At 39.3% G+C, this 24383-nt stretch overlaps 1 protein-coding gene and 1 long non-coding RNA gene across 2 annotated transcripts in view; one reads left to right on the top strand and one right to left on the bottom strand.

The window, feature by feature from the left end:
• The window catches only part of LOC133631555 (uncharacterized), a 114709-nt gene that overhangs the window by 52444 nt on the left and 37882 nt on the right, over positions 1 to 24383 (top strand). The window lies entirely within an intron of this gene.
• Positions 23042 to 24383, bottom strand: part of irx5a (iroquois homeobox 5a) — a 2464-nt gene continuing 1122 nt past the window's right edge. Inside the window, exons 2-3 of the mRNA XM_062023837.1 lie at positions 24150 to 24383; positions 23042 to 23946 (exon numbers count right to left, since the gene is read on the bottom strand). The exon at positions 24150 to 24383 is cut by the window's right edge and continues 178 nt beyond it. Coding sequence (XP_061879821.1) covers positions 23273 to 23946; positions 24150 to 24383 — 908 coding nt within the window. The 3' untranslated portion in view covers positions 23042 to 23272. The remainder of the gene's footprint in view (positions 23947 to 24149) is intronic.

The following is a 24383-nucleotide window of genomic DNA, read 5'->3' as shown; positions in this document are numbered from 1 at the left end:
CCTCTCCATGGGAGTTACACAAATTAGCCGGTGCAAAAGCAGTCACTTTAGAAGGAGCTAGGTAAGTGCTTTTTGATTGCCGCCTTCAACAATGCTTCCCTTGACAAGCTAATAAATCACATCTTTCTATACTCAAAGTGCAGCTACTGTGAACACAATCCGAGCCACCTAAACAAAAAGAAAAGGCGACGAGGCCTTTTTTTTTTTTTACTCGAGCTGAGGGTCTTTCTTAGATGTGTTGAGGATTCTTCCTAACCCCTGAAACAAAGACGACAGGCTTACAAAGCTTTTTAAAATACAATGAACTTCAGTTGTTTTCTTGAATGGAAGTGGAATCCACTCAAAACACTTAAACACTTAAAAAAAAAGGCAGGTAATTAAATTTACCATTGGCCATACCAACATGTTGCGAACCAAAACAGCAGCACCTACAGGCACATTTGTCTATTTAATCAACTAACTAACTCATTAACTAACTGGCTGCAATTCTCTTGGTGCAAACATAAGTGTGGAGAGCAGTGTTGTCCCGATACCAATTATCGGGATTTATTTGGAATTATTTTGATACTTTTCGGTACTTTTCTAAATAAAGGGGACCACAAAAAATTGCATTATTGGCTTTATTTTAACAAACAATCTTACAGTACATTAAACATGTGTTTCTTATTGCAAGTTTGATCTTAAATAAAATAGTGAACATACTAGACAACTGGTCTTTTAGTAGTAAGTAAACAAACAAAGGCTCCTAATTTAGCTGCTGACATACACTACCGTTCAAAAGTTTGGGGTCACCCAAACAATTTTGTGGAATAGCCTTCATTTCTAAGAACAAGAATAGACTGTCGAGTTTTAGATGAAAGTTCTCTTTTTCTGGCCATTGTGAGCGTTTAATTGACCCCACAAATGTGATGCTCCAGAAACTCAATCTGCTCAAAGGAAGGTCAGTTTTGTAGCTTCTGTAACGAGCTAAACTGTTTTCAGATGTGTGAACATGATTGCACAAGGGTTTTCTACTCATCAATTAACCTTCTGAGCCAATGAGCAAACACATTGTACCATTAGAACACTGGAGTGATAGTTGCTGGAAATGGGCCTCTATACACCTATGTAGATATTGCACCAAAAACCAGACATTTGTAGCTAGAAGAGTCATTTACCACATTAGCAATGTATAGAGTGTATTTCTTTAAAGTTACGACTAGTTTAAAGTTATCTTCATTGAAAAGTACAGTGCTTTTCCTTCAAAAATAAGGACATTTCAATGTGACCCCAAACTTTTGAACGGTAGTGTATGCAGTAACATATTGTGTCCTTTTCTGTTCTATTATTTTGACAACAATTATTAAGGACAAGTGGTAGAAAATTAATTATTAATCTACTTTTTCATTTACTGTTAATATCTGCTTACTATCACTTTTAACGTGTTCTATCTATGTAATAATCTCTTATTCTTCTGTTGTTTGATACTTTACATTAGTTTTGGATGATACCACGAATTTGGGTATCAATCCGATACCAAGTCGTTACAGAATCATACATTGGTCATATTCAAAGTCCTCATGTGTCCAAGGACATATTTCCTGAGTTTATACACTACCGTTCAAAAGTTTGGGGTCACATTGAAATGTCCTTATTTTTGAAGGAAAAGCACTGTACTTTTCAATGAAGATAACGTTAAACTAGTCTTAACTGTAAAGAAATACACTCTGTGCATTGCTAATGTGGTAAATGACTGTTCTAGCTGCAAATGTCTATTTTTTATGGCAATATCTACATAGGTGTATATAGGCCCATTTCCAGCAACTATCACTCCAGTGTTCTAATGGTACAATGTGTTTGCTCATTGGCCCAGAAGGCTAATTGATGATTAGAAAACCCTTGTGCAATCATGTTCACACATCTGAAAACAGTTTAGCTCGTTACAGCAGCTACAAAACTGACCTTCCTTTGAGCAGATTGAGTTTCTGGAGCATCACATTTGTGGGGTCAATTAAACGCTCAAAATGGCCAGAAAAAGAGAACTTTCATCTGAAACTCGACAGTCTATTCTTGTTCTTAGAAATGAAGGCTATTCCACAAAATTGTTTGAGAGACCCCAAACTTTTGAACGGTAGTGTAAACATAATATACATTTTTTTTAAACGAAAGAAGATATCGACATAATCATAGTAGTATCGACTAGATACGCTCCTATACTTGGTATCATTACAGTGGATGTTCAGATCAGAATCAGAATCAGAAATACTTTATTAATCCCAGAGGGGAAATTAAAATGTTCAGCACAATCCCATTCAAGATCAGACAAACATTACAGGGTGACAGAACAGGATCAAACATTACAGGGAGACAGAACAGGATCACTGACGGGTCTTAGGTGTAGATCCACCAATGCCGTTTGTTTACATTTTGACGCCGGTGAACTTCGGTGTGTAGTGAAGCATGTTGAGCTATTCCTCGTCCTGCAGGGATCATACTCGTAAGAAACATACTTTATTTGTCGCCATGGAGGCGAGGATTAGTGATTTAGAAGTAACATTTCAGAGGTGGTATAGTACCGAATGTGATTCATTAGTATTGCGGTACTATACTAATACCGGTATATTGTACACAGGGGCGCCGAAAAGGGGGGGTTAAAGGAGATGGATTCTAGGGGCCCATGATGGAGGGGGGCCCAGAGAGGCCCCTAATGATGATGAAATTATAATACAGGGGGCCCTGTAAAGATTCTTTTTATGGGGCCCAAAATCCCTAGCGGCGCCCCTGACCGTACAACCTTAGTGGAGAGGGCATTTTTTTTCCAGCGACTAGCATATGTCAACCTCAGCCAAATCCATCTCCAGAATGACACCTCGAGTTAGTTCAAAACTTGTGAGATAAACTTTTTGGCAACAAATTCCTTAAAGCTCTATAGTGTTCCTGTTGTAAATAGGAACTTGGACCACTGTTATTGTTATTGTATTGACATTTTAACCCTGTTAGCCAACATAGAACAATGGGGACCAAACTTGTGATTTCCCTAAGTGTTTCTTAACCATTGTTGGGCCATGAGCGCCCCCTAGAGGGGCCGCCAAAAATTATCTGTTTCTCAGCTGTGGTTTTTGTGGGCCTCAGCGGTAGTCAGTTGTAATACACTTGTGCACCACTTGTGGCAATACTGACCATCTCAAACAAACAGAAAAAGCCTGAAGCCAAATTCAGAGAGAAATGTATTCTGCGAAAAACTATGACTAAAGTTCATTTGACAAGGTTTATCCCGTTAAACTTTAAGTAGTAGGTTGGATATCATTTTAAATTACCGTATTTTTCAAACTATAAGGCACACTTAAAATCCTTTCATTTTCTCAAAAATCGACAGTGTGCCTTATAACCCGGTGCGCCTAATGTACGGAATAATTCTGGTTGTACTTACCGAACTCGAAGCAATTTTATTTGGTACATGGTGTAATGATAAGTGTGACCAGTAGATGGCAGTCACGCATAAGAGATACGTGTAGACTGCAATATGACGCCATGCAGTAAACAACACCAACACTTTAAATGTTCCATTGAAAATAAAGAAAATTACACACGGCACTCAAAAATCTGTCAAAATGTTTTAGTATGACTTTGAAGGTGCACCTCTTGATGGATTGTCGGCCCATTATGGCTACCGTAGTCAGAGATACAAGTATTACTATGGTGTGTGTACAAGGACCGCAAAATGGCACCCATTAGCAGACATATCTGGTGTTTTGTTTCACAATATTATGCAAAACCAACTTTTATTACCTTCTGGTACCTGCTGATGTGTATTTGAGATCTGCATAAGTCATGAAAAATTGCGCACGTCCGCCACTGTAGTCCGTGCCGTAATCGATGAACTTCGTCTTTTTCACTATCTTCTTGTTATGGGACATTCACCCTCTGCTGTTGCCATTTCTAATATAAAGTAGAGTAAAGTTCTAACTTATATCTTGTTATAAAAGCGCTAAAAACTACCAGTGTAGTGGGTTCACATTGTTCACCCACGGAACTTTAGTTATTAGAGAGTTCCGGTAGGACGGTTTTTCACGGGACACATTTCTGGCGTTGTTGCACTAGTGAGCCACGGATGAGGAGATGCTGCTCTGTTGTTGATTTAAGTAAAGTCTGAATGTCATTTAAACAGTTAGCTCCATCTTTTGACACTTCTTCCACTCCTGTCCTTGCACGCTACACCGCTACAACAAAGATGACAGGGAGAAGACGCTGTCGAAGGTGAGCCATGTAAATAAGACCGCCCACAAAACGGCACATCCCGAAGAGACGCTCAGAAATCGGCTTGAAGATGATCTGTAAAACATAATCTATGCAACATTTTGACCAAAGAACCACCATTACATGTTATGTAGACGACAAGGAAGTGTTTTAAATGTATAAAAAAATAATTATATGACTCCTTTAATGCGCCTTATAATCCGGTGCGCCTTTTGAATGAAAAAAGACCTGAATAGACCCACTCATTGGCAGTGCGCCTTATAATCCGGTGCTCCCTATGGTCCGGAAAATACGGTACGATTAAGATCAAGATTCGGTGTTCATATTTCTGTAGTCAAAAAGTTGGGCCCCAAAGTCAAAAAGTTTGAAAACCCCTGATTTGTCGTGCATTTCTTGTTCAACTTCTTTAGTTATACTAGTAGTGTTCCTCAAGGTCCCATTTTAGGTCCTCTCCTTTTCATCATTTGGGCTATTCGACTGCTGGCCTACGATTTCAATTGAAAAAACTTGTGACTGACTCACATTATTGCAACATATTCCTACAAATAGTAGAGTGCGGTCATTTTTTGCAGAAGGTCCTTAAAGCAGCATGCACTCCAGTAACCCTGGAAAAATTAATAGACCAACAGCAAATATCGGCTGTTGAGGATGCTGGTTCTCAGGAATATACAAAATAACCGTCCTTAGCTTTTTGGAAATGTGGCCCGCAAAACAATTTACCGGTAGTTGAATATCCCTGGAATATGTTTTTGAGTTTGTGTGCGTTTATGTTAATGCCCTTCAGATCGATTCAGCCCTCCCTACTTCGGTCCTCTTGTAATATCTGCAACAGTCCTTCCCTCTTACATTCTAACAGCGTATATCACAATTAGTGTTGTCAAATGTCAATTTTTTAATCATATTAAATCACACTTTTGAATTTGGATTCGTTGTGATTAATCACAGTAAATTCCAAATTTAAATTCACCTAAAAAAAAAAAAGGCACATTTTTGGACACAATTAAATTTGGTTGTCAGAATGTCGTGCATAATTTAAAAAAAAAGTTTTCTATAAATGTACATTATTTATTTGCTGAGGTTTTGCGCAAATACATGCAGGTAGCTGTTTTATCTCAAGTCCTGACGGGTTTATTTTGAAGTGAAATTTCCCAGCGAGCAAACCAATCGACGTCTCTTCACTCATGTTTGCAATAACGTATGCTTTGACCTGATCACTGACCATATAGCAACCTTTCAGGTAACCATTCACAGTTAAAGGCCTACTGAAATGAAATTGTTTTATTTAAAAGGGGATAGCAGATCCCTTCTATGTGTCATACTTGATCATTTCGCGATATTGCCATATTTTTGATGAAAGGATTTAGTAGAGAACAACGACGATAAAGGTCACAACTTTTGGTCGCTGATAAAAAAAAGCTTTGCCTATACCGGAAGTAGCGTGACGTCACAGGAGGAAGGGCTGCTCACATTTTCCTATTGTTTACAATGCAGCGAGAGAGATTCGGACCGAGAAAGCGACGATTACCCCATTAATTTGAGCGAGGATGAAAGATTCGTGGACGAGGAAAGTGAGAGTGAAGCACTAGAGAGGCAATGCAGGACGTATATTTTTTCGCTCTGACCGTAACTTAGGTACAAGGGTTCATTGGATTCCACACTTTCTCCTTTTTCTATTGTGGATCACGGATTTGTATTTTAAACCACCTCGGATACTACAGTATATCCTCTTGAAAATGAGAGTCGAGAACGCGAAATGGACATTCACAGTGACTTTTATCTCCACGACAATACATTGGCGAAGCCCTTTAGCTACTGAGCTAACGTGATAGCATCGGGCTCAAATGCAGATAGAAACAAAATAAATAAATCCCTGACTGGAAGGATAGACAGAAGATCAACAATACTATTAAACCATGTACATGCAACTACACGGTTAATAATTCCCAGCCTGGCAAAGCTTAACAATGCTGTTGCTAACGACGCCATTGAAGCTAACTTAGCAACGGGACCTCACAGAGCTATGATAAATACATTAGCGCTCCACCTACGCCAGCCAGCCCTCATCTGCTCATCAACACCCGTGCTCACCTGCGTTGCAGCGATCGACGGAAGAACGAAGGACTTCACCCGATCATCCGTGTGGTTGGCGGCTAGCGTCGGCTAGCGCGTCTGCTGTCCAAGTAAGTCCTCCTGGTTGTGTTGCTACAGCCAACCGCTAATACACCGATCCCACCTACAACTTTCTTCTTTGCAGTCTTCTTTGTTAATTAAACAAATTGCAAAAGATTCACCAACACAGATGTCCAGCATACTGTGGAATTTTGAGATAAAAACAGAGCTTTTTGTATTGGATTTAATGGGGTACCAATACTTCCGGTTCAACGATTGACGTCACGCGCATACGTCATCATATATAGACGTTTTCAACCGGAATTTTAGCGGGAAATGTAAAATTGCACTTTATAAGTTATTGGCATGTGTTGCAATGTTAAGATTTCATCATTGATATATAAACTATCAGACTGCGTGGTCGGTAGTAGTGGGTTTCAGTAGGCCTTTAAAGTAAAGGTGCATGTGCGCTCAAAATAAATTGCACGATTAATCTGCAACTATACATGGTTAATGCAATATTTTTTTTGTATTTAATCACAGTTTAACTCTTTATTTTTGACAGCCTTAATTATAATCTATACCTTTTTTACTCTCACATTATTTACTAGATCCACCGGTCGCCCAGGGGGCTGCGATCCCCTCCAAGGTTTCTCATTGTATCCCATTGGGTTGAGTTTTTCCTTGCCCTGATGTGGGATCTGAGCCGAGGATGTTGTCGTGGCTTGTGCAGCCCTTTGAGACACTTGTGATTAAGGACTATGTACATAAACTTTGATTGATTGATTGATAAACCCACTATATGTGAACAATGGGGGAAAAACATATTATAAAATGCATACAACTGAGTCCTCCCGCTTTTGAACGGCTTACTCCCTACAAACGCCTGGTACTTTCTACGGTTAAGTAGCAACTTTAGTAAAAAAAACTGTTGATTCAAAGTGGTTGAAGTCATCAAAAAATATGGGGTCCAATTCGTCACGATTTGAGATTAAATCTTGTTCAGATGCACTTTTCTTTGGCTTTCTTTTTGCTGCTATTCAAGGATAAAATGAGAAAAGAGAACCAGCATCCTTTACAGTAGAGACATTTTTGTCAACTTATTTGGTCAGCGCTACAGGAGCTCTCTGCTTTTTTAGGACCTTTTGCTAAAAAGATACAGTATCTTCCGGACCATAGGGCGCACCGGATTATAAGGAGCACTGCCGATGATCGGGTCTATTTTTGATCATTTTTTATAAATAACGCGCACCGGATTACAGGGCGTATTAAAGGAGACTTTTTTTTTCTAAATGTAAAACACTTCCTTGTGGTCTACATAACATGTAATGGTGGTTCTTTGGTCAAAATGTTGCATGGATTATGTTTTACAGATCATCTTCAAGTCGCTTTCTGACAGTCGCTTCCGGATGCGCCGTTTTGTGGGCGGTCTTATTTACGTGGCTCACCTTTGACAGTGTCTTCTCCCCGTCATCTTTGTTGTAGAGGTGTAGCGTGCAAGAACGGGAGTGGAAGAAGTGTCAAAAGATGGAGCTAACTGTTTTAATGACATTCAGACTTTACTTAAATCAATAACGGAGCAGCATCTCCTCATCCGCCGTAAATGTGACCCGGGAAAAACCGTCCGACCGGAACTGTCTAATAACTAAAGTTCCTTGGGTGAATAATGTAAACTCACTACACCGGTATGTTTTAGCGCTTTCATGGTGAGTTTACTGACAGATATAAGTAATAACTTTACACTACTTTATATTAGAAATGGCAACAGCGGAGGATGAATGTCCCATAACAAGAAGATAGAGAAAAAGAAGAAGCTTATCGACTACGGTGTCGTTACGGACTACAAAGGCGGACACGCGCACATTTTCAGGACTTATGCAGATCCTAAATACAGATCAGCAGGTACCAGAAGGTAAGAAAAGTTGCTTTTGCATAATATTGCTAAACAAAACGCCAGATAATGTTTTACCTTATACTCACACCATAATAATACTCGTATGTTGAAGCACAGTACAATCCATCAAGCGGTGCGGTACCAAAGTCGTACTAAAACATGCAATAGATTTTTGAGCGCCGTGTGTAATGTTCTGTATTTTCAATGGAACATATACAATGTTGGTGTTGTTTACTTGAGTCATATTGCAGTCTACACGTATCTCTTATGTTTGACTGCCATCTACTGGTCACACTTATCATTACAGCATGTACCATATAAAATAGCTTTGAGGTCGGTAATCAAAACCAGAATTATTCCGTACATTATAAGGCGCACTGTCGAGTTTTGAGGGAAAAAAATTACTTTAAGTGTGCCTTATAGTCCGGAAAATACGGTACTCAAATTTTGTTTTTTTGTTTTTAATGAACTCATACATGTTGAATAGCCCAAATGATGAAAAAGAGAGGACCTAAAATGTAACCTTGAGGAACACCACTTGTGTAACTAGAGAAACTGAAGTATCTGCATCTGAAGTAAACAAGCTACAGTAACACTTTACTTACATTAAAAACAAATGTAACTGCCAAAAAGTAAAAGACTTAAAGAGGTACCTTGAGAAGCACCTCAGTTGTGTAAATCTCAAGTTTGCACCCCACAACAGGAGCCCTCTGCTGCTTTTAGGAATTTGCTAAAAAAAAAAGTTTCTTTCAAGTTTTGAACTGACATCAGGGGGCCGGTATGGTGTCATTCCCAGGCCCGAATTGGCCCCTGGGCTGCTAGTTGATTAGACCTGCTGTAGAGTGAGTTACTTCTCTTCATACTTAAATGCCCATTAATAATGAGCTTTAAATTCATTCCAATGGAATTTGAGTCCTGTGAAGTCAACTGGCATCATGGAATGGATCATGCTTGTCTTAGGAGTTTTCACTGATCATAAAGAGGAAAGATCCTGTTTTTTTTGCTTCTTTCTAGAGCTGATTTGAGCAGCATTAGCTTATGTGAGAACCATAGCAGCCCCCAGATGACCTGCGCTGGCAGGTGATGCCTACCTACTACGGCGATCATATCCTTCCATCCAGATGGCCATTCCATGCTAGACCAACAAATGATCCACCAGACCAGAAACGCCTTCTTTTATTGAAAATGAGGTCAATAGATGAGTTGAGGCCTGCCTTGCGGTACGGCCCGTGCCGTAAGCCTGCTTTAGGGCTCCTCGGTGTGTTGGACCGGAGGACTCATCCGGGAAAGGGGATGCGCTCGTCGGTGGGGGTGCGGCAGTTAGGGGTGGTCTTTATCTGTTTAAAGCCTCTCTCTGATGAGATTACCTATTGGAGTTGGCTGTAAACCACACCGTTAATCGGGGTGCAGCAGCCAACACACTCCCACTGGCTTGCAGCCACCGCCTGCTTTTTTGTTGTTTTTTTTTGAAGGTTGTGTACAGTATGTGGAGCTACTACTCTTATATGTTTAGTGGTAATTCATCTGGGGGAAACCTAAGTATAGCTCATTAAGATTTGGCCGTTATTCACACTGTAATCCGTAGAATGCGTTTGGGACGCTAGTCCAACTCCAGAAGCTCATTTTTCATATACAAAATAAAACAGAATGCTTCTGTATGTAAAAAAAGGTGTGCTTTCACTCGATGTCACGACATCCTGCAATCATGTGACATACTTACATTCTAACTTTCAAAGTGCAAAAATAAGTCAACCACTGTAAACGCAAACATTCTAATTAGGGGTTTCCTGAGCCGATACTGATATCGGATATCTGTACCGGGTAATATCGTCTTGCATGTAAAATCTTAGATACAAGCCTTTACTTGTGCAAAGGTAAACAGTTAGGTAATTTATTTATATCTGCACCTTATTGCTTTTTTTTATCCTGCACTACCATAAGCTAATCCAACGAAATTGTGTTCTTATCTGTACTGTAAAGTTCAAATTTGAATGACAATAAAAGGTAGTTTAAGTCTAAGTCTAACAATTAAAATGTCCTCCAAAAAGCACAAAAGTCCGATCTTTTCTTGTATTTTAGAGAAGTCATTTACAAAAGGTACACATGGTAGAATATTGTCTGCTCTTGAATGAAAATCTTAATTTCCCCTCGGGGCTTAATAAAGTACTTCTGATTCTGATATGGGCTACTAGAAGCTAGCAGCTACACAACAGCTAAGCACACAACAGCACACGCGTAGACAAGCGTGATAAATGGCCTTAATTGAACAGCACATGTGTCAATATAAACAGGTATTAAATTAATGTAGTTGCAAATTACCTACACATACTCAGTCTCCGAAAAATAAACATATTAGAACGTGTCCAGTAACAAACGTGTCCGCATCATTCAGTGTCCTGCGTCATGCGCTTATTTTAATCAATTATTGTGACTACTCGCTGTCAAATAAAGTGTGACTGTGGAAGACTTGCGCTTCCGGGTTCTTCGGACCACCAATCACCGACATGCCAGGCTCTTCCAGGGTTACAACAATGTTTTATTTTCAGCAATGTGCAAAGTCTTTGAGTGCTTTTCAACAATTGTCTTTTGGTCGGTCTCGCTCTCGCTCGTGCTCGTGCTCGACCATCCACCTCTTCTCCTTCCCGGCTGCTGCCTTTAACAGAGCGACAGGTGATTAGATAAACACGCCCAGGTGGGCCATCTACGCACCTGTCGCTGATCTCGAAGCCGGTCCTGGCACACCCCGCTTCGCTGCAGGTCCGCAGGCCACGCCCCCACCCCACACATTAACACTCCACTTGAAGTCTGTCATAAGGTTAATGTTTTTGTTTTCAGAGTAATATCACTTGATTTAGCCTTTTATAACATTATACACGAGGAAATAAAAGTATGTTTAATGAGTAATAAGTAATAAATATATTATGTGTATGAAAAATGTTTACAAAGTACAAATAAGACGAATCCTGATAATCATTTTGAACTTTATTGAACAAAGAAATAATGTTATTCATCTCATTATGTGAATTAAAACATCCATCCATCCATCCATTTTATACCGCTTGTCCCTTTCAGGGTTGTGGGGGGTGCTGGAGCCTATCTCAGCTGCATTCGGGCTAAAACATATTTTACTTTTTATTGATAACTTTGATATTTATGGATTCAAAATTGTGTACAACTTGAGAACAGGAAGGGAACAAATGTGTTAGTAATCGTTGGAAAAGGGATAGGAATAAATAGGCTCTGCTTCTTCCTACTCCTTTTCAGACTGGAAATATGTGGTGTACCATATTGTAGATGTATGCAATGTTCGAAATAAGCTCAGATTGTAAACCATGTTTTGTACTGATATCATATCAAATTAATATCAGCCAACACTCAAGGCTTCATTATTGGTATGGTATCGGTAGTGAAAAAGTTGTATCGGAACACCCCTAATCCTAATACAATGCAATTTATTCGATATCAAAAGAGTACTCACCATTTCATGATGTGGGACGGATTCAAGATGGTTGGTCAAAACGTTTTAACATTAACTGTCACTTGTGTTCCTCTTTTTTTATGTGTTATTATTGCTCAAGCCATATTGTACTGATCAGCCAGGATGGAGACGGCAGATGCCGCTTTTGTCACTGCACTAGTGCGACTTGCCATTTGTCTTCATAATGTGCCACACATTTTCAATGGGAGGCAGGCCAGTCTAGTACCCGCACTCTTTTACTATAAAACCACGCTGTTGTAACACGTGGCTTGGCATTGTCTTGCTGAAATAAGCAGGGGCGTCCATGATAATGTTGCTTGGATGGCAAAATATGTTGCTTCAAAACCTGTATGTACCTTTCAGCATTAATGGTGCCTTCACAGATGTGCTAGTTACCCATGTTTTGGGCACTAATACACCCCCATACCATCACAGATGCTGGCTTTTCAACTTTGCGCCTATAACAATCCGGATGGTTCTTTTCCTCTTTGTTCCGGAGGACACGACGTCCACAGTTTCCAAAAACGATTTGAAATGTGGACTCGTCAGACCACAGAACACTTTTCCACTTTGCATCAGTCCATCTTAGATGAGCTGGGTCCCAGCGAAGCCGGCAGCGTTTCTGGGTGTTGTTGATAAATGGCTTTCGCTTTGCATAGTAGAGTTTTAACTTGCACTTACAGATGTAGCGACTAACTGTAGTGACTGACAGTGGTTTTCTGCAGTGTTCCTGAGCCTGAGTGGTGATATCCTTTACACACTGATGTAACTTTTTGATGCAGTTCCGCCCGAGGGATCGAAGGTCACGGGCATTCAATGTTAGTTTTCTGCCTTGCCGCTTACGTGCAGTGATTTCTCCAAATTCTCTGAACCTTTTGATGATATTATCGACCGTAGATGGGGGAATCCCTAAATTCCTTGCAAAAGCTGGTTGAGAAATGTTCTTAAACAGTTTGCTCACGCATTTGTTTACAAAGTGGTGACCCTCGCCCCATCCTTGTTTGTGAATGACTGAGCATTTCATGGAAGCTGCTTTTATACCCAATCATGGCACCCACCTGTTCCCAATTAGCCTGTTCACCTGTGGGATGTTCCAAATAAGCGTTTGATGAGCACTCCTCAACTTTCTCAGTCTTTTTTGCCACTTGTGCCAGCTTTTTTGAAACATGTTGCAGGCATCAAATTCCAAATGAGCTAATATTTGCAAAAAATAACAAAGTTTTCCAGTGCGAGCGTTAAGTATCTTTTCTTTGCAGTCTATTTAATTGAATATAAGTTGAAAAGGATTTGCAAATCATTGTATTCTGTTTTTATTTACCATTTACACAACGTGCCAACTTCACTGGTTATGGGTTTTGTAAAAATAAAAAAATAATATTAAAAAAAAAGTGCAGTTTCCCTTTAAGGGTGCCACCATTTATTTTCTCACTCTAATGAACAATAACAGCTGCTGTAACGCCACGAAACGCGGAGGAGGTGTTGTGGCACTTTTTGATTGACCTGCATGTGAGTGACATCGCCAGCAAGCAAGCACTTTACTAAATTGCTATTGGGACACCATTACACTTAGGGGGCCCTCCCTCCCTCATTGTGTGGGAGTGAGGGGCCAGACTCTCCAAAGGGGTCTGAATCCTCGCCCCTCCTCATTAACGTCCTCACGAGTAGGGCTCAAAATAACTTTGGAGAACCCGAGTTTAAAAAGAAGGCCTTTTTTCTCCATCTTGGGAGCGGATGCAATTATGTAAGTGGACATTTGCACCGAGGCGAGGGAAAGAAGCAGACATGTTGTAGTGTAAGGTAGCAAGAGAAGGATATTTATAGCGTGGCCAGGTGAGTTACACCTTTGTGTGCGTGTTGCATTATTACAGCGGTCATTAGGACCGATATCTGTGCGCTAATGTGGAGCAGATGTTGGGAAGAAGGGGATCGTTTGAAAAGGGCAAATGTAAATAAACAGTGCGCCGGGCCCCGCCTCTTACCTCCCCGGACCCCCTCTGAAGTGGCTGAAAGAAAACAGTTCATCAATCTCCATCAAGCCGGCGTTAATATTGTCACTTTAGCGGTCTCGTTCGAATGGCCCCATTAATGTTGGCCGGAAAATCACATGCAATTTACTGTGTGAAAGCGGTAAAAAAACACGAAATGGAAAAATTGCCTAAACCGGAATTTCTCAATTGATTGGAAAAAATAAATAAATTAGTTGGGATTGGAATATTTAGACATTTAACGGTAAAAAAAAGAGAAAAAAAAAGTCACTGGACAGAAAAGTAACAATGCAGGAATTGATTCACGATGCAAAAAAAAAATCTAAGCACTTACAGTAAGTAGCCCTCTTCCAAACCTGCATGTACTGTTTACGACCACCGGGGGGCATATTTGTATTCTATCTGTTGAATGCCATGACATCATATTATTAATACAAATTGCTACTGTCCTCAGTTCACTTATTTCATCAGCAATTTAGCATGCACATACCATTTAGACAAGTTGGAAGTGATACGGTGTGTATGTCATACATCGACATGTCATGCATGACATCATGTGAGTCGTCAAATAATCAATCAATCAATGTTTATTTATACAGCCCTAAATCACAAGTGTCTCAAAGGGCTGCACAAGCCACAACGACATCCTCGGTACTAAGCCCACATAAGGGCAAGGAAAACTCAACCCATTGGGACGTCGATGTGAATGACTATGAGAAACCTTGGAGAGGACCGCATATGAGGGTAAACCCCCCCCCCCCCTTCTATTGAGCAAACATCCATTACTTTTTGACTTTTTGGTTTTGTATTGCCACCGCAAAAGCAGGGGTTCTGCGGGGTCTTAATAATGAAATGAATAAGATGGTCTTTAATTTTCAGAAATCGTATTCTAAACTTCTCCTGTTTAAACACATTACAATAATCCCAACAAGCAACGTGTATCAACACTTAAACTGCAGCTAATTATCTTTCGTTTTGTCAGTCCGTGCTTTTCATCACCCTAGGACAGGGGTGTCAAACGTACGGCCCCAGGTTGTATCCGGCATGCAGGATGAGTTTGCTAAGTATAAAAATGAGACAACATTTTGGAATTAAAGAAAGTGCTGTTCTAAATGTGTCCACTAGATGTTGCAATAGCAATTATTTGTACCTTTGTAGATGATGCTACATTTGTAAACATAAATAAACCACATGATGTCAGTGCACCAATCGAGGAATATGAGCAAACTACATAAATAACATCATGTAATTTCATTTTGATATTATTTTTTTATCTTGATAGATTGAAAATTAACACCAATGAGTTGACTGATGATCATTATCACATAATTTATTCAGAAAGTATAAATAACGAACTATTAACCGCAACATGTAAGTGTAATAAACAACAACTTTATGATTTGTACATTTTCAGAATGTGCTCGTTCTATTTTTAAACAAAGAAAACAATCTGAAGTTGTCTTTATTTTTAAGTTATCGTGCTGTGATTTTACCAGTCCGGCCCACTTGGGAGTAGATTTTTCTCCATGTGGCCCCCGATCTAAAATTAGTTTGACACCCCTCCCCTAGGAGAATAATAACGGGGCACGATTGGCAACACCATTAGTGATTTTCCAAGACTTTTGTAGTTCAAAATATACTTACTTGGATGTTTAATTCAATTTGAATCTGAATAATATCTGGATTATTTCATAAGTTTTTTTAATTTATTAACAGTTTTTTGTTTTCCGAAAGTGAGAAAATGAATTCATTGTGTGATAGGAACGTGCAGGTCTCTGTTCTGGCTGCTCAGTACAATTTGACAAACACAACATAATATCAGTAATTAAAAGAATACATGAATGAATGAAACTGGAAACCTAGAAACAATTTTAGCTTTTAGTACATCCTATAATCTTGTGTTATTACGTATTTTAATTTTTTTTTTTTTTTAATTTCTGAGCTAAATTTGACTGTCGAATTAATATTAAATTAGGAAGACAATAGTGATTTTTAAAATATAATAGATGTTCCTTAAATTAGCCTTACCTGACAAAGCTATGTAAAAATCGACAAATTTTGCCTTTGCAACAAAAAATGTCAAATTGAAAACCATTGAAAATTACATTTTTTAATTCCACATTTATCTCCACATAAACTAATGCAATCCTTTATTGTAGCATTTTATTATGCAATTCTGGCTTTCAACTGATATTTGTTTTAGATTTTGACACCAAAATGCGTAACTTTTCCCTATTTAATGCATGCAGCAAAATCACCTTAGTGTGTCTTGTTACTCTATGGGTAAACAACGCCCCACTGAACGTATGGCACACTCACTTGTATTGACTCTGCGCTGATACTGTGTCTGTGTTTCATGAAAGTAATCTGCCATCTTCCGGATAAAAAAAAGTCACGACATTTGAATTGTTATCAAATATATATAAATATATAAATATTTTTTTTTAAACAAAGTTGCGCTGAAGGGAATGCATATGAAATACACAACTCTGGTCAATGAGCCAAATAGTAAAAAATAAGAGCATTCACATTATTTGGTGCTTAATGATCCCGCCATTTGGAATATTGACTTTTTCTTGATTTTATACATTATTTTATGAATTTTGTTTTCCATTTGGATTCCAACTGATAAACACAGTTTGGTGCCCCGCAGTTAAATGACACAGCAGCTGTATCGTTCACATGTTTTTCTTTTGTTAAAGTGACCCGTACATCAAGGCTTCACGGGTCACAGTATCACTATTTGTGTTTCATAAGGCATCGATTGACCCTTTAGTAATAAGTGTGGCTATTGATTGAAAACCACCGGATCAGAGGCACATATCTTTGTTCTCATAAAAAAAAATTTAAATGGCATACAATAAACTGACCTTTGGCCTGCTAAGACCCAAACTCTTGTTTGGCATGCATTTTGTTATTTACCTTTGCTGTTTGGGGTCTTTTCGACTCAATGAGTATGAAAACAAAAAAAAAATTGAAAGTTGCCCTCTGAACTTTTGCATGTGTTTTCAGCCATCTTAAATCCAACATGTGATCTGGTATGCTCTTCCTACACCACTAATTGGCAGTATAAAGTCCTCTTAAGTGCAAACCTGCAGGGTCTTGTCGGGGAAAAAAATGTTGGAAGGTGGTCTACACAACCAACAATATGTGGACGCCAGGTCGTTAAAGGGTTAAAATCCCCAAAAAACACTAATGAATACTCTGCATGTCCAGTGCTCCCGGAAAGTATTCACAGCGCTACACTTTTTCCACATTTTGTTATGTTACATCTGGGGTGTCAAAGTCGAGGCCTGCGGGCCGGATTTGACCCGCAGATGAATTATCTATGGCCCCCGGGATGATATTTGATTAGTATTAGAACCGGCCCGCAGGCCACAGCCGCCTGCTGCTGTTTTGCACGCACCAAAACTCCATCAGTGTTGGCGCTAAGAATTTTCCAAATGGGGTCGTCAAGTCATACAAATGGGGTCCCATATAGTAAATTTGTGTGGTCCCACTTTTTTGTAAGCATTTTGAAAACAAATGATAAATGTAAGCATTATCCTCTTATATCTCACATTCTATATTGTGTTTTGGAAAAAGGTTGTCATAAATGTTACTTAAGTCATAAAAAAAAATATAACAAAAGAAAACAAGATTTTATGCATATGTTATAAACATTCATTCACTTTCTTCTTTCCTTCATGGATCTAAACTTTACCACGGCCTGTATTTTTATTGTAATATTTTCAGAATGTGTTTGTTCTATTTTTGGCCAAAGCAAGACAAAGAAAACAATCTGAAGTTGTCTTTTTTTTTTTTAATGCCATGATTTTTAATAGTTCGGCCCACGTGTGCACATATTTTCCTCCATGCGGCTCCTGAGCTAAAATGACTTTGACACCCCCATGTGTTACATCCTTATTCCATAATGGAATACATTAATTTTTTTTGTCCTCAAAATTCTACAAACAATTCCCCATAATGACTATGTAAATGTTGTTGTTTTTTATTTCGCAAATGTATCAAAACTAAAAATGTACAGAGACATTCTGGATGAAAACCATCACTTCCCATGGGGATGGCGTGGCGCCGTTGGGAGAGCGGCCGTGCCAGCAACCTGAGGGTTCCTGGTTCAATCCCCACCTTCTACCAACCTAGTTACGTCCGTTGTGTCCTTGAGCAAGACGCTTCACCCTTGCTCCTGATGGGTCGTGGTTAGCAGCCCCTGCCATCAGTGTGTGAATGTGGAAATAGTGTCAAAGCGCTTTGAGTACCTTGAAGGTAGAAAAGCGCTATCATTTACCATTTACTCATCCAACCTGATGGAGCTTGAGAGGCGCTGCTAAGAGGAATGGGTGTGCCAAGCTTGTGGCATTGTATTCAAAAAGACTTGAGGCTCTAATTGTGCCAAAGGTGCATCAACGAAATGTTGACGCTGTGAAATCATGTACATGTGATTTTAGTTTTTTTATTTTAAATAAAGTTATTTAATTAAAAAAAAATTAAAAAAAAAAAAATCATCATTATGCGGTATTGTGTGTAGAATTTTGAGGACAAACATGGATTTATTCAATTTTGGAATAAGGCCGTAACATATCAGAATGTGGAAAAAGTGAATCCCTGTGAATACTTCCCGGATGCACTGTAGCCTTTAAAGACTGACTCCTTTAAAGTACAACATAACTCACCACAGTTTTAACAGCAGTTGTAACGGGGTTAACTTCTTTTTGCACTTGCATGGCAGCTCGTAAGCCTTAAAATGAAGTTGCGTAGTCACCGCTTCCAAAATTGATGACCGGTTCATCCCTCGGGGTATTGGCACTAAGTGTGTGCCCGACTCCTCCCTCGGGTCGGGGCAGAGACCCCCAGTGTGGGTGCCAGTGAACCCCCTTACACGGCCACTGAACACAGCCCCTTTAGCAGTAAGCGGGTCAGGGGGGCCTCACCCCACACTGCTGTCAGAGCAGGCCGGCCAACGAGCAGCAACATGCAGCCTCAAACGTATAAAAACGTCCTCACATTTCTTTGCTTCTGCAACCGAATCCCCCAGTTTTCACAACCCCCCCCCCTCCCGCCTCCCTCAATTGGCCTCCTCATAGTTCATCATCACTCTTCGTTAATGTTTTTTTCCCCCCTTCTTCTTCTTCATAGAAATGTTTTATTTATGTAGGGGGAGGTCACTTAAAACATCTCACTGCTGAAAATTACACGTGTAATCTCTCCCAGAGGAGCTCTGGGGAGAAATAAGAAAAACAGTCGGTGAAGTGCGCGAGTGAAAAAAATAAAGTGCTAAATCACTCCCCGCCACCTTATCTGAGGTGGCTTTACAGTGTGTCGGAGACCCTTTTATAACCCCCACTTAACATGGCTGACATGTTTATTTTTTATACGCCTTCTGCATTGTAAAGAACAGGGGTCATTTATTGATATCTGGGATTATTTTAAATGAACACCCACTTGAAATATTATCCTTAATCCACCTCAGACAGTTTTTTTTAAGGAAACACTGAATTGTTGCAGTGTTATTAATGCTTTTTGCTCCTATTTGACCCCATTATGAAGACATCTTATCACTCCACTGCTCATCTATTATCATAGTTGGACCAGAGAGTGAATCATCATTCATGGAAAGAGAATGTAAACAACAGGTTATTGTCTACTTGTGTGCAAAATGTGGGTTTTTATAACAGTCTAATTGTCCATCTCTGGCGTAACGGTGCAACTTTAGCTCTTTTATAGGCCGAGGAAATATCATAAAGCGAAATATGTGTCAAAATAGTCTCCGGAGCCTCAAAATAAAGCAGAAGAAACATGCAATTTTAACAATAATCATAATTCTGAGCTTGTGATTCAAAATACAGAAAAATTTAATAATAGTTACAGCCAGATCGTTGGGCTTCGATTCGATTACAAAACAATTATTGATGCGTCTTTAACTTATTTATGTTGATTTTTTTCGTTTTCACTAAATACACATTCATCCCCTTGCAACTTTTTAAAAACAGTGCTTTTGTGATAAACAGTTGAATTAATTGCCATTGCATTTATTAGTTTAATGGAAATGTGTGCAAAACTGGAACATCCATCCATCCATCCATCCATCCATTTTCTACCGCTTGTCCCTTTCATAAGTGCCTTAAAATAAAGGAGCTGGTCAGATCTCTGGGTGAGGTGGCTAATTTTAGAACTGTCTGCATTACTTTATAAACAATAAATAAATCATGGATTATTGGCAGTTAATAATTGATTTTACAGCTGCCCAAGTCCAAATTGCGATGCATCTAAAAATCGATTATTTACCCCACCTCTAATAATAGTTAAATACAGTTTTTTTCCAATTGCTTACACACTAAATTTTAAATTGTCACACAGTTAACAAAGTCTACACACAGTAAACAAAACCACTGTGCAGATGTGCCTAACATTAGGCATAGACTCTGTTTCACAGTTTTTGCGAAATATTACACACAATGCTTTCTTTACACACATTTTCACATCTTGCACACATATAAGGATTGTGATACACACATCTTCACAATTTACACACACACACTAGGATTGTGATACACACATCTTTACCTTCAGATTTTTTTTCAAACCTTTTTATTTGTCTCAGATTTGAATTTGTACTGCATGTCATTGTTGACTACTGTGATATGTTACATTACCTCACTGGTAAAAAATAAATATTTGCAGTTTGCAGCTTCATTGTTGAACACTTGTTGAAAAGATGACAGGATATTTTGACTTTCTCTTTAGGTCCTTACGTATAGGCCCACTTCAAAGTAAACAATGACGATTGCTGAGCATTTGCCAATATATTTTGTCAAGTTACAGTAATCATTCATCACATATGCTAAAAAGGGTCGGGCAAAATGCCCCAAACATGTGATTTCTTATAGTAAAATAGTTTTTTTTTTTTTACAAAATGTTGTTTTGTATTTATTACTGTTCTGGGTAACTCACTCCAATAGTGTCTTATCATTTGAAGTCTGTGTGAGTGAGATGACAATAAAACTGCATTTTTTACAAATGCTTGCTTTATTTTGAGGAATGGGCATATGTTTTGACCGACGTGTGTCATTTTGCAAATAATCTAGGAATTAAGAAAATGTAATGTGGTGTTTGGAAAAGTGTGTAAATCCTTTTGAAAAAAGACACACAGTTATTAAAATTGTGTGTAAGCAAGTGGAAAAAAATGGAAAATAATAAAAGTAGCAACATTTTAAAAATAAGTTGTTTTTTTTAAATTTTATTTTAAGTGTTTCTCTGCAGGATTAATAATAATCAGACAACATTGAAATGTTTTTCTATTTTTATACACGTATGTATTTGGAATAAAATACTCCATGTATTTGTGAGTAAGTGATACTTTTTTTTTTACGCAGCACAGAGGTAATTCTAACTGCTAATAATAATAATAATAATAATAAAATGAAGTATTCCCTTTCCACATTAATCCACCTTTAAATACTCAATTATTAATGCATATTCAAATTTTAAAGCACACAAAACCCTTTTAATTTAATATATTCAATTAAGTATATATATTTTTTTATTTATTGGAAATACATTCTAATTAACAAAAAAATGCAATTAATTAAAAAACAAAAGTCCGTGTGAAAACTGTCTTCATTTTTCTCTCCCTCTCAATTTATTTTCTCTTCTTCTCTTCGGGGATTATTTCACACACCCCTGCTCTTATTTCCTCTGGGGAAGACTTTAGAGAGCCCACTTGGTATTCTCACTTTGAAGCGAGGCTAACACACACCATTCAATAATAATGATGGTAATAATAGTTATAAAAATACAAATATGTGCTCTTTTAATTGCAGGATTTCTTTTATAATATCCTCTCCTAATGTTTCCACTTTTGTGTATTTGCTTCATGTGCACAACTGTAAACAGCATGCATGAAAAAGCCATTTGACATATAAACGTCTCCCTCCCCTCCCACGGATGATTTACACCTCAGAAAAGGGCGTGAAAGGAAGAAAACCTCCCCTGCGGATCACTATTTGTCATAGGAACACAACAGCAGCGGCCTTTCTTGTTTCAAATAATCACAATAATAATAAATACACACAACAACAACAACAAAAAAGAGAGACGGTGCCGTTCATAGGGGACTTGACACTTGGAGCAGTGCAACCCCGTGGGGACCAACACACACACACACACACACACACACACACACACACACACACACACACACACACACACACATATATAATTATGCTATTTAACCGGATGATATGTGCCAGTCTGTGCGGTCACGTGACTACAACAGAAGGGGGGTTATTGTAAAAAAAAATAATAATAATTAAAAGCCCAAGGGAAATTAAAGTACAATAATAATAATAATAATATTAAAAGTAAAAATAATTATTATTGATACATTACAAACAATGTAAAGGCAATAAAACCAACGAATTGTGTTATTATTTGAGATATGTTTTGCTCTTAAGGCCTCCTTGTTAAGGCGTTGCGGCCTGCAATAACATTTGTAATAAAAGCAACAAAAAAAATAAAAAAATACATATTTAAGATAAATACAAATGAAAAGCAAAAAAAAAAATTTGCTTATCATTTTTGATTTTTTTTGGCCTCGTTCACCAAAATGTTTTAATTTTTTTAAATGATTATATTATTATTATTATATTTTACCCAATCATTACTCATCGAATATTAATCCATGTAACAATAACTCTGCATATGCCCTCATTGATTATAACAACCCCCCCCGCCCCCCCCCCCTTTTTTTTTTTTTTTGCACACACACACACACACACACACACACACACACACACACACACACACACACACACACACACACACACACACACACTTTTATTGTGAAATTAGGCGCAAGTGTGACACCTACCTGCGGAAGTTGGAAGAGTTTGCACGACATGGCGTGACAACCGCACTTCCTTTGTACACTCCGTGTGTGTGTGTGTGTGTGTGTGTGTGTGTGTGAGTGAGTGTGCGCGCGCACATCCAACGCGCCATTAAAAGTGAGAGTCCATTAATAGGGTGGTCAGTATGTTCTGAATGCATGGTCGAATCTCTCATTTTAACCAACTTCTATCACGCCTTCCTTGCATAAAGGGAAGGGGGGAAGAAAAAGTAATGAGATCTAAATTTGGCATAAAATGGATCTCATTACCGCAGTTCACCACCTGATTGCCGTGCGTAAAACACGCGTGGTAATTGCCTATTTGGATGTTCCTGTATACTCCAAACATGCACTTTATATCATCACTGCAAGAATAATCATGCATATTTAAAAAAAAATACTGCACAAATATATTTATATTCTCCATAATTTACTTCAAAGATAGTGTCGTCCATTTTTCTTTCTTAAATACAAAAATGCTACATTAAATATACATGTTAGTCTTTTAATACAAATGACTTCCGGTGGCTGCAGCCATTATAAGTCCCTCATCCTTGTTACAGAAACATGTCCATTAAGGAGGGGTGGATATAATGCTCAGTAATATTTTGCAACCTTCCCAGAAAAAAAACAGAAGAAATAAATTAAAGAAAAACAGAAAAAAAAAAGTCCACAGTTGGAAGTTGTTAAATGTTTGACATACCTTTCTTCAGTTCGTAAGGGGAGTCTTTGCAAAGATCTCCCCGCACTTTGTCCCTCACCAAAGCCTCGGCTCTATTTAACACCGTCTGGTTTAATCCATTGAAGTGCGCCGGGCTGCAGGGGGAGCCCGCGGTGCCGTGGAGGTGTCCGAAAGTAGCCCCGTGGTAGTTCGTGTAGCCCGGGTAGAAGGGTGACGTGTAGTACAGGGGCCGGGAGAGGACGCCGCACTGCGGGGAGGACCGCGGAGGGGAGCCGGCAGCGGGGTTCATGACGCCGGGGCAAGGCTGCTGCTGCTGCTGCTCCCCACCTCCTCCTCGGTGCGCCTCCCCGCTGCTGCTTCTACTGCATCGGTCCGAGGAGGTGGCGATCTCCGCCAGGGACCACAGTTTGGGCTTGGGCGCCGAGTGGATGACGGAGGTGGGTGCGTGCATGCTGAGGTCCGACGGCTTGTCCTGCAGGGCGCCGCGGGGCCCCTGCTGCACCACCACCACCACCGAGGGGGACGACGTGGCGGGCTTGCCGGCAGAATCCAACAACAAGTCGGACGCGCTAGTCCGCTCCTCCGGCGGGTCTTTGGACTCCGAGTCGCTCAGCAGGGGGTCCACGTCCTTGTCCTCCTTGAACCTGTCACAGTCCGCCGGGTGCAACATTTTGGCATCTGGACACATCCAGAAAAAATAATTAGATGCAATATTCAAAGAAATTTAAATATTTTTCGTTATTTTTGTCAAAGTTGGAGGTGATTATAATTCCATAAATAATACACCAGCATTAAGCTTCAATCAATATGGAAACGACTAGGATGACATTTATTTTTTTATTTTTTTATATCTTCTCCCCCATGCACCTCCAGCCACCCACCTGCTTCAGCATCTGACGAGTCCTGGTTCTTGTCTTGCTTATTACTGGGCGGCTCGTCGTCGTCGTTCTTCTCCAGGTCGATGTTCTCGTCCTCCTCCTCGTCCTCGCTGCGGTTCCGCGGCGTCCACGTCATCTTGTTCTCCTTCTTCAGCCTCCGGCGGGCGTTGGCGAACCAGGTGGAGACCTGGGTGAGGGTCATCTTGGTGATGATGGCCAGCATGATCTTCTCGCCCT

This window comes from Entelurus aequoreus, linkage group LG02 (genome assembly GCF_033978785.1).
Source record: "Entelurus aequoreus isolate RoL-2023_Sb linkage group LG02, RoL_Eaeq_v1.1, whole genome shotgun sequence".
Lineage (NCBI taxonomy): Eukaryota > Metazoa > Chordata > Actinopteri > Syngnathiformes > Syngnathidae > Entelurus > Entelurus aequoreus.
This window is presented reverse-complemented; position numbering and strand designations above follow the sequence as displayed.